This window comes from Anopheles coluzzii, chromosome 2 (assembly GCF_943734685.1).
Source record: "Anopheles coluzzii chromosome 2, AcolN3, whole genome shotgun sequence".
NCBI lineage: Eukaryota > Metazoa > Arthropoda > Insecta > Diptera > Culicidae > Anopheles > Anopheles coluzzii.
In genome coordinates, this window is record NC_064670.1 from 98,664,302 (window position 1) to 98,686,094 (window position 21,793).

At 44.4% G+C, this 21,793-nt stretch overlaps 2 protein-coding genes across 3 annotated transcripts in view; one reads left to right on the top strand and one right to left on the bottom strand.

The window, feature by feature from the left end:
* Positions 1-21,793, bottom strand: part of LOC120947541 (alpha-tubulin N-acetyltransferase) — a 600,156-nt gene that overhangs the window by 312,189 nt on the left and 266,174 nt on the right. The gene's annotated exons all lie outside the window — the stretch shown is intronic.
* Positions 1-21,793, top strand: part of LOC120947621 (BAI1-associated protein 3) — a 59,229-nt gene that overhangs the window by 31,415 nt on the left and 6,021 nt on the right. For both annotated transcript variants that reach the window (XM_049607284.1, XM_049607285.1), the window contains 4 exons: positions 20,197-20,485; positions 20,568-20,769; positions 20,839-21,146; positions 21,218-21,746. In XM_049607284.1, coding sequence (XP_049463241.1) covers positions 20,197-20,485; positions 20,568-20,769; positions 20,839-21,146; positions 21,218-21,746 — 1,328 coding nt within the window. The remainder of the gene's footprint in view (positions 1-20,196; positions 20,486-20,567; positions 20,770-20,838; positions 21,147-21,217; positions 21,747-21,793) is intronic.

Here is a 21,793-nt window from a genome sequence, read left to right on the forward strand (position 1 = left end):
AACGAAGGAAATAAAAAAAAAGATACACGCCAAGTGTTACCACCATCCAGCGTGTGCTGTAAAGCATCATCTTTACAACGATTCCACGAAACGGTGTTGAGGGGAAAAAAGACCACTAAAACGAGGTACCGGTGTCTCGCACTTGAACCGTGTGTCGATTTTATAAAATATATATATGACAACCCGGTTCCTTTCGCTCCACGTTTGATCCCATGGTTATGCTCTTGAGATGCTTTTTGCATCGTCGCGTTGATGTACTGTAAATTTAATAAAGGGGAAAAAACAAGCATGTAATATGTTAGGTTGCGCGTCACTACGCTGCACGTGGGACTGACTGGTGGGACTGGTAGCTGCTGCAAAGTTAACGACGTTTGGCCGATTCGTGGAAACATAATTGAAGTAAAAGGGAAGGGAAGCTTTACAATAAAAGAACTGCAATGTTTGAATCTTGAATATCTTTCGTGACACCCCACTACTGTCTGGCCGTTACGGAATTCCAAGCGAAATCAGACGAAACGAATGGCCAAAATATTTAGTATTCATTTTCAAACACAACACTCCCTTCTTCGCATAATCCAATTTTCACCATTTTTGTTTATTGTTCGCGCGGTTAACAAGTCAGACGGAGGATCGGAGCAATTTGACCACACGGAATACCATCCAGCTTTACCACACCGAAAATATCCACTTTCAACGACCAACCAACCGGCTAACTTGATTTGAGGCAGCCGGTATTTTTAGCCACCCATTACCACCCATTCTCACCCTGCCTTTCTGCCAGCCTGTGCGTAAGTCCCTCACAGAAACAACAGGAAAATGTACGTAGCGTACGCATATCCTAGCAGCATTCCCACGGTCGAAGGGCGACATAACGTCGATGTGGTTGGCATGAGTGTATGTATGTAGCTGTCTGTCTGTGTGTGTTATCAGAGATTGTAGAAAGTGCACCACATCCGCCCTCACACAACCGTCGTAAAGATAAGCAGAGATTCCAGCACACGGAACAAAAATACACGGCGATCGGAGCGACTTACGCTGTAAATACGCCACCGGTCGTTGCGCCGGGCAAAAGGGCCCATTAACGCCACCGCTGCCACTCTTTCGGTGGTGGTGTCGGGTGAATCGTTAAACAGCTCCGGGAGAAGCTTTTCCAAAAGGTAACAAACAAACAAACCAAAAAAAAGCTTTCACTTCCTTCTACGCTTTCCTCGGAACGATTTTGTTGCAAAGCGATGCCTACCTACATCCCTTATTACCGTCAAACTAAATCCACACCCACCTTGGAAATTGTGGCCCCCACCATCAAAAAGTCGACCCGATAGCGGCCCGAAGAGCGATTCCCAAGAACGGAGTTCGTTCCCTTTTTTTCGGAGCATTTTTATGTGTTTCTTCGGTTCCTTTTTTGCTAAAATGATTAGCTCGCCCCCAGTAATTGTGTAATTCTTTTACGCACTGTTTCATTGAACCAGGCTCTCCATTTTCGTTTCCTTTTTTGTATCCACATTGCCCACGCGGGACCTAAGGCGGAGGCTAGCACAGTACACAGTAGCTTTAGGAAAACTTTAACTGCCTGCCCGGAAACGTGTATTGTTATGGGTGGATTTTTGTTTTTCGTTTGATAAAAGACAACCACTCATAGCAACGCAGCAGGTTGCTGGGGGAGTTGTGCCAGTATTTCCTGTTTTTTTTTTCTTCTTTTTGCTGTCTACAGGATTTGGTTTGGATCTTTGCATATTGTGCGCCCTCCCCCGGTTCACGCTGCGTGGGATTGCAAAATGATGTGCGAGAGGATGCAAATTAACAAACAAAAAAAGGAGAAAAAAACAAGCCTGCCTACTCGAAGAGTGTTTCGCTTTGTGTTGTGTTTTATTTCGCAACCAGCTTCACCAATTCACGGCTGAGTGGCCGATTGCTGCTGCTGCTTAAGCTGCTAATATTCTTTGAAAGTTGTTAGTTTATTAATCGCTCTGTTTCAGGGGATTTGCAATGTTAAGAGCGGGGTGGGGGGAGAGCTTTTTTATTAAATCTTCAATGAAGCGATGTACATGTACATTGTACATTGTACATTTAATAGCCTCACTGGTGATAATCTGTAAATTAAGTTAGTTTTCAAAAACTTTTTGGGATAGCAAACATTTATTAATATATTAGTTTTGGATATCAATCGCATCAATTGTTGTTGATATTGGGGAAAAGGTACAATTTGCAGTCGATTTAGAGTTATTGGGGCCCTTTCCGTTTTAAGTTAGTAGGCTGAAATTTCAGCCTGTCAGCTGTATAGCAGTTTTCGAGCAGTTTTCTAAGGCTGCGCTCTGGCACCAATCGAATACGACATCCGACTCGAACAAACCCATATAATCCCATATATATGGAGGTGCATTGTCAGACACAAACAAACAAACAAGACAAACCTTGAGACGAACATGTCAGTTGATTCTGTCTGTGATGTTCGATACCCACCTGTGCTGTAAGTACCTTGGCTGTCAAAAGCTTCAGTAGATAGAATTCAATTCGGGACATTTTCAAGTTTGTTTACGTAATTTGTCTCTTTTTCTTCTTAAAATTGCGTGCAACATATTTAAAATAGCTATCAATGATATTTGCAATGCTTCTCAATCAATTATAACCTCAAATGTACAGGTTTGAAACGTATAAAACTATTATGTGTACACAGTGCATGTGTATGCACTGTATGTGTTTTGGCATGGACGTTTGTTAACATTTTTCAATATTAAATTTGAATGATTTTTATGTTATTATTAATGTGAATAATTAGTAAATTATTTGTTGAATTTCCCCCTGCAGATGGCTATTCATTTAAACTATGAAAATGCTTCATTTTCAAAATAAAAGATAGGCGTATTGCAGTGCATCATGACGGGTCTGTAAGACATCGAACAGCTGACAGAGCACCTATCAAACAGAGTCGTGTTTGTATGTCTCGTTCTATTGGTCCCAGAGCGCCGCCTAAATGGGTATAATATACAGGTGGGCTTATCCCAAGGTGTATGTATTTAGAAGATTGATTTTTATCGCTTCTGCTTATCAATGAAGATTTTAAGAGTATTTTGTGTATTCGTCAAGCCTCCAGAAAGCTTGTTTGAACACAACCTTTCACCCATCCTGTCAAAAAGTGATATTCAAATTTGGTTATAAAAAACATGCTATAAGACCACCTGGACTACATACACTTTGATTCTGGATTCCATCACCAGATCTCTTTAATGCACCTTGGGATAAATGTAAACAACATCGTGTTTTGCCATTTTTCGAGCAGGTACTCGAATCTAATTCTAGCTTAGAGGCTAGAATAATCAAGACTGAACATTGCAGACTTGTTGTATGTGTGGTTTTGTATGGAGTGTTTACATGATTTCAGCCTCCAACTGTCAAATTCCATACAAAAAACTGATTTTTTTATCGATTTATTTTTTGGTCATTTTACCGTACAAGTTTACAGATTATTGCATTAAATAAATACCAATAAACGAAGTAAAGTATTGCAAAAATAGTTCGTCTTTTTGCTTTCGCTGCCCTATTTCCACAACGCATGCAGTTAATTAAAAGTTCAAGCTATTTTAATCGAACGATAGAACCAATTTCAAACCATCAAAACTCCACTCCACATGTGCCGGGCGATTTGCCATTTGCTCGGCTTGCAACTGCCAGCATTAAAGACAGTCAATAACAATTCAGCCCATCTTCCACGCGAACAGTTCCATTTGGATCAATTTTTCCCTTCACTAGGGCTCTTCTTCACTCGCCACTCAGGTAAACGCCCGTGCAGTCAAGAAATTGCTGCGAGATATTAAGGAGTGGTAGCGAAAAACTTCCTCTCGCTTTTCCAGCTTTCCAGACCACAGAGCGAGCTCAAGAGTTCGGTGGTGGTGGTGGTGGTGGACGTCCCGGCCTAACTAGACTCGACTCGAGCCTCATCGTTACCTGTCCGATAAAGGTGTAGAATCCTCCTTTACTGTGGTAGAACGAAGAACGATCAAAAAATCTGAAAAATAAACCCCGCCCGAGAAACGAAACCACCGTCGCCAGCCTCTCTCTGTCTTTCTTACATTCTAACCGCGGGGATTTAATTTGAAAGTGAAGAAAATTGAAATTATCGATTATTTTAGCGCCATTAAGTGAAAGGGATGGGGGTCGATGGAGCAGAAGGAAACAGGACAGGCCACTGCGGTACTGCCGGTAGTTGATTGGTGAACTTTTCCCATCGCAATAGTAGTAGCAGTAAAGTGTTTGCGGAAGTTAATATGTAGCTGCGTGGATAGTGGAAAACTTGCTCTCGGCGGGCAGGCAGACAGGCAGGAAGGCCGTACAGAATCAATTGATTTATCTTTTTTTTGCGTACAAAACATGCGTGCATGAGCATTTTTCATCTCAAAGCCCTGTTGGGGGTATTCATTCACACCACCATTAAACCTTTCCCATTAGACGTGGAAATGTGAGCCGTGCGCTTATATTGTTTTTGCTGCGATGGCTATTTATAACCGTGCAGACAATAATCGTTCCGAACTAACTTTAGTGGTGGATTTGTTGTTTTTTTGTTTTCCTCCACGGCGGATTAGCGGATGGTGTGGACGAACAACAGCTACTACCCGTCTTTAGGATGCATTTATCCGCCTGTCTACCTTTCTGATGGTTGTTTGATTGGACGGAATGACGCACACAGGCACACGCTGCCACCACGAGACGCTGCTCAACGCTCATATCGCACGACGGCCATGCGAGCCGAGCTCGTGTGTGAACACCAACTTTTACACCAACCGGAAGTGGGGAAGCAAACTCTTCCTTCCCTTGCTGCGGCTCAAATCCCTGGTGTATGGATAGAAAACACACACACACACACATACAGCGACGACATGGACGACTTTACGGTACAGTCGTAGACCGTTCTGTGGAAAATCCTCTCGCATCTAACCTCACCACGCACAGCACATTATGTTGTCTCTCCGTTGTGCTGAGAGCAAAGTGTTGGGAGACGAAACGAAAAACAAAAATGGGACGGATGCTAGAATAACTTCGCAATCAAACAACCATTTGGTCAGTGCTTTGCCGTTCCGCGTTTCACGCCTCGTTTCTTCTTCTTCTTCTTCTTCTTCTTATTTTTATCAAACGCGTACCGGATGTCCGGAAGAATCGGTATCGGTGTGCTTCGCACCATGAAACCGTCGTCGTCGAGAAGCGTGCGAGCGGCAAACGATTCTAGCAAAGCGCACCATCGAGCCTTTTATTTCCTGCCCATCAAAACTCGCACGGGCAAAATGGGTACAATTAGATTGTGTGTGTGTGTGTGTTTCATGCTGATATAGCTGTTTCACGGTTTCACGGTGTAAGGATTTGCGTTAAGGCGTTTTACGGTGCTGGAGATGAGGGAACGTTCACCACACAAGAACGAAAATCAAATTTATACGCACATAAAAATATGTGAAGAGATTCAGTAGATGTATAAAAAGTGATGAAAATATTATAAATATAAATAATAAATAACAAACTTTTTAACATTTACCATAATCTGGCATAAGACCGGTAAATTTTACTATCAGCTCTACCAACCACTCCATCACTTTTGAAAGACAAGCAAAAGAGCAAGTGGTACAGCATTCCTTTCACTACACATTCCTTTGCGGGCGAATCGCGATCGGGATGAAATTACTGAATAGGATCAGCATAATTAGACATCTACACGAAAAGCACTTCGCCCACCCCAAAACCCTAGAAGAGCACCGGCAATTCAGCCTGGGTTGAGTGATTTATTGCTTGCTCTTTCACGGATAAAGCTAGCATTCCATCACGATTTATGCCAATCATCGTAGAATTTTTACCATTCCAGTCAATAACTTTGTGGCACAAGACAGACGGACGGGAACGATTTTTTTCCAATTTTCTATTCACAGACAGATACGACATGAATTGGTGCTGTTTGCCCGGCAAGAACAGTCCTTTTCTCGATTAATTGAAAACAATTCTTTTGTGATTTTCTTTTCTGATAATCACATTTTGAGAAGGGTCTTACACATTTTCAAAATTTCAAATTTTGTATCATCCACAATCAAAACTTTTTCTCTCTCTCTCTCTCTCTACCTCTCTACCTTTATGCACTAGTTGTCAATTTACAATCTGACACCTTTACACCCGTCTATACTGCCTTTTCCGTGCTGCATATAAATCGAAACTCTCCCTGAATAATTCGTCGACATTCCACCGGAAAAGAAAAAAACCGGGCGAAAGATTTCATCACCCATCCCGTACAACCAACCCCCCGTAGCAGTGTGATGGGGGCGGAAAGATCAAGGAAAATTGATTTCATGAATATCTTGCTCCTCGAACGGGTGGAAACGCTTGTGCCAGCGTTCAGGGAATAAGAAAGCTGACGGAAGGCTGACAGGCTAAGCAGGAGTGGCAAAAAAGTAGGGTCGTATCTTATTTTTCTTCTCCTTCGTCTCATTCTGGTGCGTTCTTATTGTCGACGATACCATCTAACTTCCATGTGAACTGCTGGTGGTGATGGTAAAAAATTCGGGATTCAAAACAGACTTATTCCCTCATTCAGTATTTATTTCCTTCGCCACACACCCCTTCCTTCGGCTTCGGTCGTTTTGTTTGTGGGGGCGCACGACAGACAACAACAAAAAACTCGTCATTGCGACGCATTGGATTCGCAATTGGAAACAAAGGTGCTTGAGGCTTATTGGATTGGATATAAACATACATTTTGCAGTGCGATTTGCGTGTGCCTGGTGCTATATGGTGCCGGGCTGGTATGGGCTTTGATTGATTGAGTACTGTGGCGAATCGAAACCCGCCGCAGCTGGTACCATTCGATTTAGGATTCGAGAGAATAGTTTGATGAATCGCTGATTGTAAATGGTGCAATCGGTGACAGAGCGTTTGATGAGCGTTTGGAGAATAGAATAAACAAATTTTTTTTCTGAAAAGTACTGGGCGGCTCCATCGGAAAATTAAGGAATAAAAATGGAAATTCATAAATCACTCCAAAATGAGTACTACAAATCGATTTCCGTGCACAAGAATGGAATTTCGTGATTGAATTGATTTGTTTTTGTTTCATTATAATATCTATTATACATGCATACGAATAATTATTTCATCAATGCAATGGAGGCGCATGGTGTTTTATAATATTCATGGCTAATACAGGGTTTCCCACGGTTTATTGGTTGGTTCCCATCAATTTTTGGTGGGTTCCCATATTTTTTTGGTGCGTTCCCACGATATTTTGGCCGTTTCCCAGAATTTTTTGGTCCAGTTGTATTGATATTCAATTGGAAAATACCAATAAATTATGGGAATGAACCAAAAATCTATGGGAACCCACCAAAACTTGATGGGAACTAACCAAAAAATCATGGGAATTGACCAATAAATCATGGAAAACCCTGTAATAGCTTATTTACAGGAACAATTGAATGTTTCGTCGTTGATACTATGCATCAAAGTGTATGTGTATGTGTATGAAATTGCTTATGACCCTATCATAACTGAAGCAAGCATGTTATTTCCCAAGGAATGTATTTTGAAACTATAATGCAATACACTAAGCTCATTAGTACGTATTGTATTTGTACATCCTATTGTGTATCGGCGAGCATATTATATTTTACTTCCCAATTTTACAATAACTTTGAAATTAATTATTGTATGCTATAAATAGACTGTATAGATCTACGCTTCTATGAAATGTGAATTCCCCTGCTGCAAAGGTTTAACAATCAGTATCACCGCACCAGCACCATTCTTAACCATTGCTTTGTTCACCGGAACATTATTACACAAATTCGTGGAAAACCGGCACAAACCCGCGCACACACAAAATTGTACAGGAAAGGTAATCTTCATTCATCTTCATGTTCACACTGTACGGCGGAAACGGATCGTTGTTGCTGCTGCGGCTGCGGCTGCTGCGGCTGCTGCTGCCGAATGTCTCTGGAGAATGTGTTTTAATTACAAACCCCCACAAAGCAGACACTGCGACCCGTTCCGTGATTAGCTTGCCAGGCTTGCCGCTCTGCGAGGCTTAGCGCTGAGGACATGGTTATCGCACCGGCACGCCTACAGTGAACGTCGTGTGACAACAGCTCATCACATCCCGGACCCGTTCAATGTGATTCCCGTTTTATCTTGCGCTAATTTGCATAAGGTGCGTGGTGGTGGTTGCCAGATAAATTAAGCAACCAACCGTTTACAATACCATGTACACCAAGCAGCCTTCCCGAAGCGCCACTGTGTGCTGGTAGCGGTGTGAAAAGCTCACTTGACATGATATAACACTTATTTAAAGCATTGCAAAACCAACTCTATTTTCAATGAAGATTCTCAACTTACCGTTGAGATTATGGGACCCATTTTCATAATTTAAAATCAATACCCCGCTGCACGGCTGTAACGGGCTTCAATCACTCGTCAATAGAGCGCACCGAGCCCACCGCACCGTGACACAGCGAAGTGACATGAATCGAAAGCATGCGCTGATAGAAAAGAGTACCCGCAACAAAAAAACGACACCGGCCACTTCCCGGCGCCCTCGTCGTTTGCGCGGGCCCCGGGTAAATGGTGCGACCAATCCGCATTACTGCCAACGAAGGAATCTCTCGAGACCATTAGCAACTGATGGCATAAATAGAGCCTGAAACATTCACTTCACTCAACGCGCAACGTGGCGCAATCAGTATGGAGACCCCAAGTAAGGGGGATGGAATAAAATGTCAGCAAAGTTAAATTGATGGAAAATCGGGTACCGGTGGGGGGTTGCTTTTTTCACGGTCTATCTATCTTTCCCGCTGTCAGCTTCGAATCGGTATCATTCGATGATGGTTCACTCGATTTGGTGATAGTGAGAAAAGCATCTCTATTAGACTTTTCAAAGCGTGCACTTCTCATTTTATGAGAAAGATGATTAATACATTCATTTAATTTGAGATAACCACTTTAAATAAACACAGCTTGTAGCTCTAATGTGATGGAGTCAATAAACTACACCTTTAATGCTTCCTTTGTACTGTTAATCTTTCTACATTGAATGCACACACACAACATATCCTTCCATTTAAAAACACGTTAACACAACTGCTGGAAACCCAATTAACTCTACGCTCGTTACGGCGTTGATTCCCCCTTTTTTATGTCGGTGCTCGGCATGCACGATCATAACAAAAACGAGGTCACCACACCACATTGGCACCCGTTAAACACCTAATTAAATTCCCACTTGCTCTTCATGGTGCGGGTCCCGCCCCGTCCCAAACAACCTGAAGCAAACACATAAAAACAAAGGAAAACTTTTCGTTCGTTGTCATACAAACTTTTGTGCAAAAGGTCCGGTTTTAACCGGTACCGCAGGCATACAAAACAAAACATAAAAACGCACACACACAACGAGCACATTAAACAAACAAACCAGCTGGGTATATACACCAAAAAAACGGGGGGCTTCATCACAGTACGATGATGACAGAATGGTCTGTGCGGACCTGCCAGTGTCCAGCAGCAGCAGCAGTAGCTCGAAAGGTTCGTATTTGTTTTATTTTTCCTGTTGCAAAAGTTGGCAATTTAAGGCTTCCACGGGGCTCGGTAAAATGCCGTAATTTTGCAATTCACTTTAACAGTTACACCAAAACGAGAGAACGGAGTCACAAGTTCATTTCCAAATCAAAAAAGCGGCTGTAAGCGAACGCGAATGTCAGCTGCAATGCAATGTGCGCTGATGCACGGGAAATGGAATTTCAATTACGCGGCGGCTAATTATGTTTCGTCAAACCGACAACACATTACCGGGAAGGGATTAGGTTTTGCTGCATGGAAAATCGCGAAACCGTACTCGCTTAACCTAAATGGTTGTGTTGAGCTGCTGCCCGATACATTGATGCACTGCCCATGGAAATGCTATTGAACTTTCTATAGTTTTTTGTATGTGCACCATCAGCTTTGATCCGCCGATATCAATGCCCCAACGCCCCCCAAACGAGGACAAACAAACGGATTGACGAAGGTGCGCTTAACGCCACTTGCCACGATTAATTAAGCATGCTTGCCGCGCGGGACAACAAAGCGGGGATCAAAGTCACTGAAACAAACGGGACTGGAAATCCCATTACACTCGCGCGCGGGTCATTGTGTGTGCGTGTGTATGGCCTCAAGGGATACAAAGGGTGTGAGCAGTAGCAGCGCACGGTCAAGCGTGATGAATTAAATTTACGCCCGTGCGATGTGTTTCATTGTTGCTAACAACAAGCATTGAAAAATTAGTTTCACTGTTCGTTGAAAGCTGATTCGCTTGATAGAGGGCGCTGCAGTAGGCGAACAGAAGCTTGGAACAAAGATCGATGTAGTTATATTGAAGCATATTCTTTTAAATGCTCTCACAAAATCCATCCAGTTCCATGCCCCCCCATGTCGAGAAGGTCCACAGCTGGATTTGATTTATTTATTTAATTTAAAGCTATGCACCATAAAGAAGCAGCACCACCAGCAAATCCGATCTGAAAGAAGAAGGTGAATTTACACCAACAGAAAGGAAAGAATGCGCAAAACAAACCCCAAAAGCAGACTATTAATATTGAGAGTGTAATTTGTTTGAGAGATGTTGCGTAACGGCACCCCGGCACCGGTACCACCCACGAGCCTCCCTCCCCGAACCGGAGCAGGAAACGGAGCACCTTCTCATCTTAAGCCTTTGTACCCGTAGGGACGCCCCTTTTTTACAGATTTCGCAGCCACCGGCGTCAGCGTGCGACGCGCCTTGTGAAGCTGATAAATCATCATAATTTTGCCACGCTTCGCCCCCTTCCCCCACCAAAAAGAATAACCGGTCACTGACCGGGTGGCTGCTTCTCTGTGTGTTTGTAAAAAGCATCTGTGTCTGTTACAACGGCACGGGGCGCATATCTACCTTTACCTGTGCTGACAACGGGCTGTGATCGTGACAACGGGAGACGCGGTCGTTGCACGCCTCGGTCCGGCCCATTAGTGCTGATTGATGATCAAGGTAGCTTCCATTTTCGTACTTCGCTCGCACACCAAACACCTTTGAAGTGAGCCCTGCCAGCACCCGAGGGAGGATAATTTTGCTCACCATCTCACCTGGTGTGGGCCACACAGCCTTCTTGACCCGTGTACGGCACCTGGAACGGGGGGGGGGGGGGGGAGAGTGGTTTCCTTTTCATTCGGCGCTGGGTATTATCAGCCAGTCGACATCTTTTGAGAGGTTGGTGTTTTCATTTTTATTTTGTTTTTTTTTTTTTATTGCTATTTTCCCTTTGCTCAGAGGGTGTATCCTGCCAGCGGAATCTTAAGCAACACTCAATCAAACACCGTCACCTGAATGTTGTACGGAAGGTTTTCATCTCTTTAGATGGAGGAAACAAGAATATCTTCAATTACTGAAAGCAGCGGGAGAGGAGTGCCTTTCAAATTGAGCCTCCGTACCGCTCGAGGGTTCGTAACGATTGATATGGAATCAATGGACACAATGCGACCTTTTAAAGAGCTTTTCCGTGTAAAGTTTCCAATTTGCAGTGCGCACTCTTCTCATTAGTAAATTAATCCCCCTTTCCTTACTACGAGCTCTGTGTTAATAAGCAAATGTAATTAGAGAAAATGCGTTACCATCGACTAGTTGCACACTCAAACACTTACAGGAAAAAAAGCTCATCAATTGAAGCACAGCGAACCGGCAGGCCCGAATGTGTGTCAATCATTAACGTGTTCAATTTTCTCCAATTCCATTACAACGTCATAATTGGCTTTTGGATGAAAAGGAGAACAAATTACAACAAGCGCAAACTAGCAGCTGGCAGCAGCAGCAGCAGTAGCAAATATTGCTTCAATATCCTGTCAGCGCGCTCTCTCTCTCTCTTCCCGTGTGTATACTGTGCAGCATATAGCACGACGAAGGACACTGGCTGACAGCCAGTTTCTTTCCTAGCAGTTTGAAAGGTGGCGTATGTCATCGTCACCATCGGCACTTCGTCGAAGGGCAGCTGCTACTTTTAATTACATCCCTCTTAATACGCCGGATCGGATCAATTTGCTCACCCTGATGTAGCCCGTTAGCCCGAAGAGGGGAGCCGAAAGGGGGTAGGGAAAGGAAGGAGCAAAGGGAAACGAACACACACACACACAACACCGTTTCGTGTGACGATGGCTTCACAGAAAGGTGTGGGATAAAAATAAACGTCTTTCTTTCCTGAGCTGCATGGCGTTGCTTGTTTACAATTTTTGTCCTTTTAATACTCCTTCGTGGAAATGCAAACTTTGCTCCCTTCATAGTCGTAGGATTATTAGAAATTCAACTTCTTTTTTTGTACTATAGTTGCATGAGCTTATCCAAACACAATTCCACTGTTTTTGTTGTGACACACACACACACACACACTCTTCTCTCCCCTTTGCTTTGACCGTGCCATTTCCACGAAACAAAAAGGCCCAAAATAAACAGGCTTTATAATGTAATAACAAAGCGCTTCGATCGTAATACGCTTTTGAAACCGACGTTAGAAAAATAGCGATCAGTTTCCCGCCCCTTTGTTGCTTGTCCTTTGTCTGCTCTGCTTGTCCGCGATAATCTCTGCTGGAAAATCCATCTGCAGCATTAAAAAAAACCCCAAAACACAAAGCTCCCGAACGAAACACAACGAGCCCCCTTGGTCCAATCGTGACCGTACCATCCATTATCCATTTATCGCATTCCGTGTCTTCATAACTTTGTTTCCTCCCCCCCCCCCCCCCCCCTCCCTCCGCAGCAAACAATAAATGCAAAACAAATGTTTAACCCTAATGGTTGTTGACTGGTGGCAATCAAAGCTGCCGCCATGATGCCGTACCGTACCAAAGCTAAGCAGGATACACAAACACACGCACGCATCGGAACAGGCTTTGGTCGAACCAAACGCAAACGTACTCAATTCACACGCAAGCCTGTCAGTGAAGGAAACAGAAACAAACCCGGAAAAAAGCGCACACACACACACAAATGAAAAAGCAATTTTGGGCATCATCCGCACAACGTAAACCGCTTACCGCAATCCATTTTCATGGATTAGAGAGAGCGGACTGCTTCCGCCCCAGCCAAGCCCGCCATTGCACAATGGGCATTTGCCGGGATGAAATTCAAAAACTCAACTTTGTAATAGCGCAATTCCAAATAATAGGTTTTGATACTAAGGGTTAAACTAAGAAAAATACCAAATATGAGCTCTTTATCTTTTCTGGTTCTCTAGAAAAGACCTCTCAAAGTCGAGATTTGTTTGTCGAGAAAAACGCTGAAAAAACTTCACTTTTTTGGAAAACTTTGAACCTTTGTAACTTTTTCAAATATGAACCGATTTTGATAAATTTAGACATTTTAAAAGGGATATTCAGTCAGCTTTATAAATACATAAAAGATTTTGAGTTTAGTTAATTAAATGCAAAAATATACGATAATAATTGAAGAAACTTCCTAAAAATTTTCATCATTTTAATCTTTGACTTGATGCCATTATGAAAGTGGCGTAGAGTGGCGTTGTCTCATATATGTCACATAATAGTGTAATATATATACTATCAATTTGTGAAGAAATATTCTGCAAAAGTTTGCGAACGCGAATTTTATTGAAATTTTTTCACATCAACTTTTTCTAAAAACAGACACATGCGTAATTAGGCGGCTCCACAGGTGCCTAGTGTAGCGTATTTCGTGTATTCTACAAAATTCTATTCTACGTGCTTTTGATCAACTTTCATTTCCATTACGAAGCTGTGTATCTTAATTTCAGCTCATGTACTTATCTCATATGTAAATTTATATTCTAACCTAACTTTATTATTATTAGATATAATGAAGCAAATCAGAACTAAATACCTTTTGGTCATATTTCAGATTATAGACGGATATAAGGAAAATAATTCTTGAATTATACGCATAACAGGAAAACGTTATGAATGCACTAGGATCTATTGGCGTTTTGGGAGAAGAAACTCCCAAAAGTCATGACAAACTAAATATAAGGATAGAGGGGAGTATGCTACAAAGAATATTTTGCAAGAAAGAAAACGCATCCAGAAGGACATTTTGTATAATGAGCTGTATTCCTCTGATTCGTTAACCAGTTCAATATCAGTAGCTACACGCACTAAAACAAAGACAGGGTTTAACTTTACAAATGAAGTAAATACTTAGTTTGTAGCTATCGTTGAACTTTGATTTTTTCAGATAGTTGTAAAACCAAGAACATCAAATTTTTATTTTTATCATCCCTTCTGAAGGCAGTACAGGACTTGGAAAAGTATAGGATGAATATTCAAAGACTAACAATATGAGCTGCTTTTCATGACGAATTTGGGAACTACTTTATTTCAATGTACCTGCTCTATCTAATTATTTAAATGCCTTTATTCATGTCTTTAGAAATGTGAATTAGACGTTAGGAGCTTGTAATAGCATCCACCTAAGTTGTGTATGTAAATTTTTAATATTTGTACTACCTGTGCGTAAAAGTGATGAGAATTAGCTACAATTGTCCTATACAAAGCAGAAAAAATTATCTTATTCAAAATTATTATGTTTTGTTCATATATTATGGAACATTACAGTGTATTTTAAAATGGTTTATACTATTAGCAACAAATAATACAAGAAAAAAAACACACAAAATTAATAAAACTAAGCAAAGATCCCTTAAAACACTATTTTATGTAGCTCCACCTGGTGGTATGGATGCGAACTACATATAAAATGTTATTTACTATCTTAATACTTTACTACAAACGATAAAAACTAACAATTTCTGCAAAAATTATTTTATCCCGCAATTTGTTCTAAACTGCCCATTGTGCATTGGAGGAAAACCAACAAAAATGCAAAATCCGCTTCTTTGCAACGGAGCAAAAGGACACACATACGCACGCATGGTAAAACAGCAAAGCGTGCGTGAATGAAAAGTCATACATTTTCCACTTCACAACCCCGTTTCGTGCGCGCAGAGTGGGCTTGTGATGAGCACGCACGCAAAATGCGAAACACATTCATTTAATCATTTTCGTTTGCCTTTGATTGTTTTTTTTTTGTGTGAACCACACAGCGCTCAGTAACGTCAAACGCTGGCGTGGAATAATATTTTTAACCACAAACAACAGCGTAACAACCGCCACTTGCGTACCTGGTGAGTTGGCACAACGAAGCCTGCTGGAACTGTAGCCCGTCAATCACATAAATAAGCGTACGATTCTTACATCAATGTAAAGCTTCAAAAGCTCAAAAGCTGTGAGAGAGAGAGTGAATATCATGTTTTCGACATCAAACGAAAACTGCAAAACTTTCCATCGCAAGAGGGGGGAAAAAGAACGAGACAGAGAGAAACAGCGAAACAGCGTTTTCCATAAAAATGACAATAACAGAACAGAAGCTTCAGGCGGTCCCGTTTTTTTCCCCAGAAATCACCACGACACCGTAGGTCAGGTTGACCGTAAGCAAAGTTCAGTCGTTTGATGCGATGAGCGATGGGAAAGTAAAGAATGAAAATGAATGGAAAAAGCACACAGTCTCGCCACAATGATGCACCCTAAAATACCTTTTCCAATCATACCTCTGCCATCGTTCGCTGATGGACGTCAAGCATCAGTTTTTCCGATTTTTACATCCATCTTCAAAGTCCACTTTTGTCCACCGATCGATGATTGGAAGGATGATGATGATGCTGGTAACCACAATTAACCAAAACCCAGCAGTAGCTACCATGCCAACAGTGGTTTAACAACCGGCGACTTCCGGTACTTTATGCTCATCCCACCACCCCATGCTCGCCTTTTCAATCCATCAATTTCCAGCGTTAATCTCCAAAAGGTTTCTCACTTCCGGGCCTTGCTGCTGCTTTTACCTTTTCACATGGGTGAACCGAAAGATTGGTTTTTTAGTTCAATTACCCTGACCATGGGTGGCAAAAAAAAAGGTCATTTTAATGACAAGAGCTTCGTTCCCGTATGTGGTTAAGGAGGTTCAGGGGAGAGAGGTTAGCTATACTGGGCCGCAGTGGGAGATGACTTAACGCTTTCTCGATTGCAGTATTGTGGTTGCGTGTGCATGTGTGTGTTTTTGTATCCTCTTAAATCCATAAGATAAGATCATTTAATCGCAAAAGTTAAATGAAGCTATTTAGAACATCAATCAAATTTCAGTCGAAGCTTGAAGCTTTATCGCTCAAGATGATATGGATGGCATCATTACCGCCTGTCTTTAATAGCATCGTCTCTGCCAAGCAAACAGCTCATACGACAGCAGTTATCGGTTAATGTTTGCTAATCAATCTGTCATGTACGCTTTTACAAGTTTTTTTCTTTAACTCAAAAGCTTTAAAGCTTTTAACGGAAAGTTTAACATCAGACATGATGGTGGTAAAGAAATCAAAGAAGGCGATAAAGTTCAATGCATTTTTAAGTTATTAGTAGAATTTTTGACTGCCTTGCAGCTATTGAATTTGTGCCCGAGTTGAGCTTAATTCGCACTTAAACAAACTATAATTGTTGATTAAAATTTTTCAAGCAATTCGGTACAAAAACCAGTGAAATAATGCTTTATCTACCGTTTGCAAGATGTTCACCGTGAAGTTTAGGATACATTTTTTGTGCAGATACGTTACCCTTTTGACAAACAATTGCCTCTAAATTTAAACTAATATATAATTTGAAGTACATTATTCTTTGCAAGAAATTTAATCTTCAAATTTCAACTCAGTACTAATGATGTACTGTATGGAGCGCACCCACGACTCGGATCCGACTCCGACTGTTGTTAGTCCGGTTCAAACTCCGGCAAAATACAATCAAACAAACCATCAAATCTATCGGGAGTCGTCCGGAGTCGCCGGGAGTCGGTGTCGTTCGGAGTCGTCTGGAGTCGCCCGGAGTCGTTCGGAGTCGGAGTCGTCCGAAGTTATCCGGAGTCGGCTGGAGTCGTCCGGAGTCGGCCGGAGTCGGGAGTCGTCTGGAGTCGCTCGGAGCCGGAGTCGTCCGGAGTCGTTTGGAGTCGCCCGGAGTCGTTCGGAGTCGGAGTCGTCCGGAGTCGTCCGAAGTCGTTCAGAGTCGTTCGGAGTCGTCCGGAGTCGACTGGAGCCGCAGTCGTCCGGAGTCGTCGGAGTCGTCCGGAGTCGTCGGAGTCGTCGGAGTCACCCGGAGTCGCCCGGAGTCGGAGTCGTCCCGAATCGTTCGGAGTCTTCCAGAGTCGTCGGAGTCGTCCAGAGTCATCCGGAGTCGTTCGAAATCGCAGTTGGTCGGAGTCAATAGGAGCCGTGTGGTTTTATGTGCTTGTGATCTGACCTTTTCTTTTCGTTGTGTTTTTTTTTTTGTTTTTCACTTTGCGCGTGCACTTCCTATACGAGCCGACCTCGGCCGACACCAGATGATTCCGGATGACTCCGTCTGCAGCCGATTCTTGATGACTCCAGACGACTCCGGACGATTCCGAAAGACTCCAGGCGACTCCGGACGACTCCGACTCCGGGCGACTCCGGGCGACTCCAGACGATTCCGGGCGATTCCGGACGACTCCGAGCCTTTTCGGACAATTCCAAACGACTCCGGATATAGCAGCGCGGACCTACCTTCCGGAGACGATTCCGAATTTATCGGAGTCGAATCGGAGTCGACTCCGGATTTTGGCCAACTTTACCCATCACCACTCAGTACCATACTTCGTTGCGTTAAATATTAATCTTAATGAGGCAAAACAGAAGAAAAATGTACCTTTTAATACCAAATCAATATCAATAGAAAAATGTCGAATTTCTCTTCTGTTCTAAAATAATTATCCTCTACCATCACGAGAACAAAACCATCCGCCATAATAGAAACAATCAGATATTGTCACGTCAGCGTCAGCGGTGGTAAAATAATCGGCAACCCGTGCCCGTCAATCGAGTAAAACGCAAAACAATACCATTTACAAAAGGCATTTCCCTTTCTCCCAATCACATTGTTCGCGGTCGTTCCGGTTTTCGTTGCCTGCTGTCATTTTGCCCCATTTTGCGCCCTTTACAGCACGGAACGCGCGAAAGGCTACAAATCAAAAGTAAGCAAATGGCACGTGCTACGGCGCGCTCCTCTACGCAACGAAAGTGAAGAAGCTAAACAGAACACTTACACCGTGTTACAGCGGGTTCGTCGCTACCGCCATCTCGGCCCTGTATCTGGGCCCGTGAAAGCGAAGGAAACGGCCCGATAGAGTCCGTAGATTGACGTTTACAATACAATCAAGCCAATACACTTCAACACCTGGCCATCGTTCGGCCCCAACCGGTATCGGTGCTGCTGCAGCAGCTTGGAAGCTCATCATTGAACGCACAAAGTAACGCTTCTGCCGTTCCGCCCCGTGTTTGCGCCGTGTGGCCACCGTTTTGGCGAATCCGATAAGCGTAGCGAGCTCTTTTATTAACTGTGATGCAAGGGATGTCTCTCTAACGATGTATCTAATAGAAGCTCCCGATACACCGGAGGCATCGTGCAGCACTTGAAGCAATATCATCGATAGGCTTTTTTGTGCCACGAGGGACACGGAGATCCATAACGCTCGCGTTGGTGGCTCAGTAAAGGGGGGGGGACTTTTGCTTTTATTTTATCCATCCATGGCAGGTCTCGTTTCCCCACGGGGCTGTGTGCTACTCCCTGGCAGCACATAATTGGAATGGATTGCGGAACGTTCCGCACTGCTCGAAAAGCGCTCCATCGCTCTACTCTGTGCTGTAGCTCTAGCGTTTTGTGAGTGTCTGTGGTTTCGTAGCCTTTATACCGGAAAATGCCTTCACACCGGATAGAGCGCGACGCATCATACAGCGCCCCAAATGGCAATGGACGCATATTCTACGGCATAATTAATAACCCAGCGTGGAGCGTGCTGCGATCCGATATTGCATGGGCCCCGTTGAGGGCACCAAACACGGGACCAATATCGGTTGATTGGAGCGGCCCGTTGCGCTAATATCGGTGCCCATATCTGGGAACGCTAAACAGCATTGATAAGGCTGTTACATACTAATCCACACAACAACACACAATACACCCCTTTTGCGACGTCATTTTCCAACCGCCCAAAATGCAAATTAAACACCCACCTTCAAACCCCGCCGGAAGGACGCTATAAGTTGCAATAACGTCCAACCTTTTGGCATCGAAACAAACCGCCAAAAACGGCCAATTATTATAACGCCTTATAGCGCCGTTCCCGAAACCGCGAGCGCATATTATCTTTCGCAACATCTTCAATGGTGGGACCAATTCTTTGGAAATGGACTCCCCTTGAATTTTCACCCCGAAAAAGATGCCCCAGAACGGATTGACAACGGTGGGGAAGGATAGCATAGCCGCTAAACTTTGGTCGATTTCACACGAAACCTATCCCCAAGGTGATAAATTTTAATGATTTACCAAAAAAAGGGGGAGCTACCCAGCGTGAGAAGAGAGACAAGATCCGCAGCCAGTGTCGCAAAAGCCGGTCTGTCTGTCCAATGTCAATGGCTCAAGCGCTCCCTCGCTGGCGGTTGAAGTGGCGAGGCCGATTGTTTATGTGATGAAAGCACAATTTGCATATTTTCGTTCTTAAAACCGTGAGACCGAGACGCACACCAACCGAAACCGAAAAGCCTTGCAACCTTTGCTCTTGCGGCTCACAGTGTTACCGTAGTAAGGGACGGTAAGAGATGGTTGGGGACGGCTTTTGCCGGCTGATCGTCATCTTCGTAATTGAAACGTCACGCCGCCCTAAAACCACACCGCACAAGACACGTGCCAAAGGAGAGGGAAAAGGATTTTATATCCTCCCCACCCCCTGCAAAAAAACCTCTTTCTTTGTGCGTGTGTGTGTGTGTGTGTGTGTCGGGTGGATGCGAAAGTTTTGCGGGTCTGGCGTAAAGCGGTAAAGAACGGTGATAAATGGATTGCGCAGTTACGGTGGAACGATTTGCGGAGAACGAACTTTTCCCCCATTTTTCGTTCCGGCGTTGTTCGTTGTACACAGCAACCATGTACAGTGGCGCAACTGTTTCCATACTTATTAAGCGTGCAGCATTGCGAAGGGGCGATAAATTACTTTCACGCATTACCATCCCTCCAATAGAGCCATTGAACATTCATAAATCATCATCCGCCGCCTGATTCTGGCTTATGTCGTCTCCTTGTTTTTATGCTTCTCTCCCCATACAGGTTTCAGCGATCCATACTGCATGCTCGGCATTCAGCCGTCCGGTACACCGCCTCCCCCCTCGCCCCAACCACCGATGACACCGCGGACCCTGTCCGACACCGGCATGGACAGTCTGGATTCGCCCGAGCACGGCAAGCTGCGCAAGCATCACAGCTTTCGGCTGAGCTTCAAGCGCAAGGACGGCCGCCAGCAGCGGGACTCGGTCGGCCCGGTGCCGGCCAAGTTCATCCGCGCGACCTCGGTCAAACCGCACACGCTGTGTCCGAAGTGGAACGAGAAGTTTAAATTGTAAGTATCGATGTGTGCAGACCTGAGTGCGCTTCGTCGCGTTTTCAATGCCCTTGCTTTGCCTCCTTTTATGCCGTGACAGTGACATCGACGATATACATTCGGATCAGCTCCATCTGGACATATGGGACCACGACGACGAGAGCAGCGTGCTAGACGCTGTATCGCGACTGAACGAAGTGAGGGGCGTTAGGGGTTTAGGTAGATTTTTCAAACAGGTGTGCCAATCGGCACGGCAAGGCTCGCAGGACGACTTCCTCGGTTGTATCAATATTCCAGTCTGTGTAAGTGGCCGGTCGTTTGCTACAAGGAAGAAAATTGAAAAGAAACTCATTAAGAACGTTTGCCCACAGGATATACCTTCAACTGGCCTGGAGGGTTGGTTCAAGCTGGAGGCACGCAGTTCGCGCAGCTCGGTCCAGGGGCGCATCCGGCTGAAGATGTGGCTCTCCACGCGGGAGGACCGCGGCACGTCCGAGGAGGACAACACGCTCGAGGTGAAAAAGTTCGAACGGCTGCAGACAATCTTCATGATGCATGAGCTGACTGTGTTCGATCCGGCCTGGAAGTGGACCGGCGAGCTAGCCGGCCCGTCGCTTACCATCCTTCACCAGATGGCTGTGCAAAGTGATCTATCGGATCTACAAATTTCGTTAGCAAAGTAGGACCCGTCCCTTAACTCCTTCCAGCATTAGCCTTCAGTGTGTTCCGTTCGCTCTTTCTCTCCCGCAGATTGGTAGCTATCATACGAATCAATCGCAAGAAACCGCTCGACACCAAGTTCATCCACCGGCAGCTGATCGAGGTGGACAAGCTGTGGATCAACAACTACAACAACGAACCGCTGACGCGCGAGCTGGAACAGTGGCTGGCCGATTCGCTCAACGGGTTCGTCGAGCGGTCGCTCTGCCAGATGCGCCGGCATCGGGAGATCTTCCCCGCCCTGCATCCACCGTCGCTCGTGCGGCTCGAGTATCTGCTGCGCTGTCTCGGGCTGCTCGGCTCGATGCGCGCCTTCCGCCAGGTGAGCCCGTTCAGCAAAGGGGTGCGGGGCGAGATTGTCGGTGCGTTGCGCAAGGGTTCGATTACCTGGTCGCAGGCGCAGCTGCGCGAATCGCAACGCTCGCCGAACCCGCTGGTGCACTACACGACGATCCTGATTGCGGACCTGCAGCTGGGCGTTACGTACTACCACGGGCTGTTCGATTCGACCAACGGCATCCAGTACTTTAGCATCGTTTACAAGCAGTTCGATTCATTGGTGAGTATAAAGAAGGGCTCTATTAACTCTGAGACGACCTGGAAGAG